The sequence below is a fragment of the Octopus bimaculoides genome, chromosome 7 (genome assembly GCF_001194135.2).
Source record: "Octopus bimaculoides isolate UCB-OBI-ISO-001 chromosome 7, ASM119413v2, whole genome shotgun sequence".
NCBI lineage: Eukaryota > Metazoa > Mollusca > Cephalopoda > Octopoda > Octopodidae > Octopus > Octopus bimaculoides.
This window is the reverse complement of record NC_068987.1, coordinates 96,416,465-96,420,612: the sequence shown is the minus strand read 5'-3', so window position 1 is coordinate 96,420,612 and position 4,148 is coordinate 96,416,465. Positions and strand designations below refer to the sequence as shown.

Genomic DNA, 4,148 nt, shown 5'->3' with positions numbered 1-4,148 from the left:
GAAGGCCAGTCAGGCGATACTGGCAACTGCCACGCTCGAAATTGTGTATTTTATGTGCCACCTGCACAAGAGCCAGTCCAGGGGCACTGGCAACGATCTCGCTCAAAAAATCCTACGAAGGCCAGTCAGGCGGTACTGGCAACGGTCACGCTCAAACTGGTGTATTTTATGTGCCACCCGCACAAGAGCCAGTCCAGGGGCACTGGCAACGATCTCGCTCGAAAATCCTACGAAGGCCAGTCAGGCGGTACTGGCATGGTTGAAATATCTTTGAGCAAGGATGATCTGGGATTAAACAAGAATAGCAGCAACTAGGAGATAGCTCATTCTTTTGTTGTTTGTCCTTTTATCCTGTTTAGTCCAATTCATCAAGAGTTGTATAAGAAAAGATGGCCTCAGATTTTTTTTAAATGTTCCATCTCTTCCAAAGTACATCAACATTATACACAGTGGCAATGACAATTGCTGTAGCAACAGTTTTTCTAGAAGCTAACTTAAGCCAATGAAGGAAACTCTGCATCTCATATGGAAAGCTATTTAATATCCCCAGGCTACTTGCAAATGTAGAAGAATCTGTGGGGATGGCATATGTGTTGAGAAAAATAACAAATGTCTTTTCATATAGGATTTTAGAGGCTTCATCAGTGAACTGTATCTAACTTGAATTCAGATAAATTCCATCCGTAAATTGGATGAGTTCCTCATCTTTTGTCTATCGTTTAACGTGGTAACTTTATCTGTTAGAAATAACAGCCAAATTTTTCATAAAAGAGGATATATGATGTTTAAAAAAAAAAAGATGGGATCATGATAGCTGGAATACCCTTTAGTATTGGTTTGCATAATCAGGCATGACTTGGTACTAAACAACACCAACTAGCAGAGAGGTTTTCGCCCATCAGGACATATCTGCTTGTCCATATAATTTCTGAATACATTGCAAAAATATATTGTCTGTAACTAATTACTTTCTCTTTTTATGCCTGGTGTGTCTGTATGGATGTATAAGTGTGTATACACACACACACACACACACACACACACACATATATATATATATATATATATATATATATATATATATTATCCCTTACACATTCATACACACATACATTCATACTCATATATACATATTTTTATTTGCATTTATGTTAATATACATTGTTAGGTGTGTGTGTGTGTATCAGCATAGAAGATGGATGTTAAATGATTATGTACATTATGCACACACACAAAATAATATAACATTTATATGCTCACTAACTTTTACACACAATAAAATATCTTCTGTTGTTTTGTTAGAACACCACAGATGCTGTGTCTTCTTCACAACACCACAGATGCTGTGCCTTCTTCACCAACAATATTGTAATTAAAATAAATTTACCACTCCTGTAATTAAAATAAAGATTGGCAAAATCTTAATATTGTTCTAATTTTAAATCATTCAAATGAGAAAGCTTCAAGTATGTTTTCTTCAGATTGACTGTGGTCATATGACCATGGAACTGCCTAAATTCAAATTCGCTCTTGCGTCACATATTAACAAATTACATTCTGGATGACTGAAATTTCTTTGTCTGCCTTCTGCAATAAACATTTCACCCCGCATCACCAGGACTGTCAATGCTACCGCCATTGTTGTCACTGCTTGTCCCACATAAGGATACCACCTCACCACCAACTCTCCATGTTTTTATTGCATATTATCACCACCATGCCCAAATCACTTGCTGTCGATTATTACATCATTGTACCACTAAACCACTTCTACCACCATCGCCACCACTACCATCTCAACTACTGTTATGCCACATCATTACACAACACCACTTTGCAATGAGCCAATTAATGTGCTTTAATATGGTTGTTAGATCTGCTAAAAATAGGAACTAAATCTCCTTCAAATCTGACCTTTTATTAGTTTGAAAGAAGTTCTGAATTTGCAAGTGAATATTTGAGATGAAAACAAAAGTGAAGTTGAGATGAAATAGAAAGCAGTTGGGGTGCTTTTGTGTCTTTTCAATGACAAATGAAGGTCTTTTGTCAGAATTATCTCATACATCATCTCAGTGATAGACCAGTATCCTGTGTTGTCATCTCAATCACATATACACCATGAAAACCAGGTTAAACTCCATCTTTATGAATCCAAGGACTCAGCACAGGTCTAAGTCTATACATCATTTCACAGCACACTATCACACACAGTGTACTTTCACTTTCCATTATAGCAAGACGCCTACCTGTTTCTCCCTCTCTGTCTCTCTGTCACACTCTAACCTTTCATCATCTGACACAAGATCCCCTCTTCCAATGCCCCCTCCTTCCTCTCAAATTCCTTGTCTTGTAAGTTACTTGGTGACCCTGCCAGCGCTGGTGCCACATAAAAAGCATCCAGTTCACACTGTGAAATAGTTAGCATTTGGAAGGAAATCCAGCTGTAAAAATCATGTAAAAATCGTGCCAAAATTGACCCTACCTGTGCTGGTACCATGTAAAAAGCTCTCAGTCCACTCTGGAGTGGTTTGTGTTAGGAAGGGCATCCAGCCATAAATATCCTGCAAAAACAGACACAATAGCCTGGAGTAATTTCCTACCTGGCTGGCTCCTGACGACTATCCTACCTATGCATGCATGGAAGATGGACTTTGAATAAATAATAATGATGATGATTCTGTTTCCTACTAACAAAAGCCATCACTCGCTCACCAGTTTCTATTGATTATCTTGATGTTGTGGCTACCATCCTGGAACAAATATGGAACTTTTCTCTTCCAGAGCAAGTAATCAGAGCAAGGTGAATGTTCGCCTTGGATGATCTTTGTATTATCATCTCTAAGGTCCTCGCAAGTGTGTTGGTTAAATAATTCTCTGTTCATAAATTTTCAGCTGTTGATGATCCAACATTTTTCTCTCTTTCAAACCCACTGCGTCTTGTGATGTAACATTTTAGCTTCTCTGCTGTTGAGCCTGCTTCTGTCAGACAAAGCTGTGACTCAACAAGCACATATGTTAATAAGACCATCATCATCATCATCATCACTTAGTTTTCATATTCCATGCTGGTATGGATTAAGTAGTTTATCAGGATCCAATAAACCAGCAGGATGTATTGGGTATCAATGTCTGCTTTGGCAAGGTTTTTGTGGCTGGATGCCTTTCCTAAAAGCAACCACTTAACAGAGTGTACTAGGTACTTTTTTGTGGCACCATCACTTGTGAGGTCACTAAGCAACTTGCTAGGAAAGACCCCTTTTGGAAATTCTATTATTACTACTGTCACCACACTAGCAACACCATAGATCAGCATTTCTCAACTGGGGTTCCCCAGAACTCTAGAGTTCCACAAAAGGTTCCTTGGGGTTCAGCAAGAGAAAGTGAAATAAGCTAATGCTAATTTCTTGATTGTAATATTACTATTCATGCACAACATATTGGTTATTGTAATATCGGCATCATCCTATCTAACCCGTTATGTTATCAAAAAAATATAACAACCATTGAGCATATATTTAATGATATCTGTAATTTATGGACACCCTATATAGATATATATATATATATATATGATATTTACCATGTGAACTACAATGAAAAATATTTGAGAAAGATATGGTGTATAATTTCTTTTGTGCAGGGGTTCCTTGAGACATGTAATTTATTTTAAGGGTTACGCAATGGTAAAATGGTTGAGAAACACTTCCATAGATTGTTACATATACTTTCATCTCTTTATTTCAAACTATTAAATAAAGAAAACCTGATCTCTATAAAGACGGGAGGATCATGCATAGAACCCATTTGATCATAGGTCTCCTCAATCAAGGTTGAACTGGAGCTAAACGACCATCACCACCACCACCACCATCATACATTGTCTGACACACCTTGCTACCATCACACACTTACATGCTCACATCATGCATTATTATAGACACATCCATCTCCACCACTTCCATGACCATTCATTACATACACCATCACCTCAAATTCCTAGTTTTAATGCTATTTTTTAAATTGAAAATTTTAGAGGAATTTAGTTGATTTTCTTTTATTTTATATTTATATGTCTGTCCACCCATCAATCTCTCTCTCTATGTATGTATCTATACATATATATATATATATATATATATATATATATA

General features: G+C 37.0%; 1 protein-coding gene across 6 annotated transcripts in view; it reads left to right on the top strand.

Annotated features, from left to right (window-relative positions):
• Positions 1–4,148, top strand: part of LOC106868839 (RUN and FYVE domain-containing protein 2) — a 245,763-nt gene that overhangs the window by 236,939 nt on the left and 4,676 nt on the right. For 5 of the 6 annotated variants that reach the window (XM_052969822.1, XM_052969820.1, XM_052969818.1 and 2 more), the window contains one exon: positions 1,303–1,368. The exons of the other annotated variant lie outside the window; for it this stretch is intronic. In XM_052969822.1, coding sequence (XP_052825782.1) covers positions 1,303–1,368 — 66 coding nt within the window. The remainder of the gene's footprint in view (positions 1–1,302; positions 1,369–4,148) is intronic. 6 annotated transcript variants of the gene reach the window in all.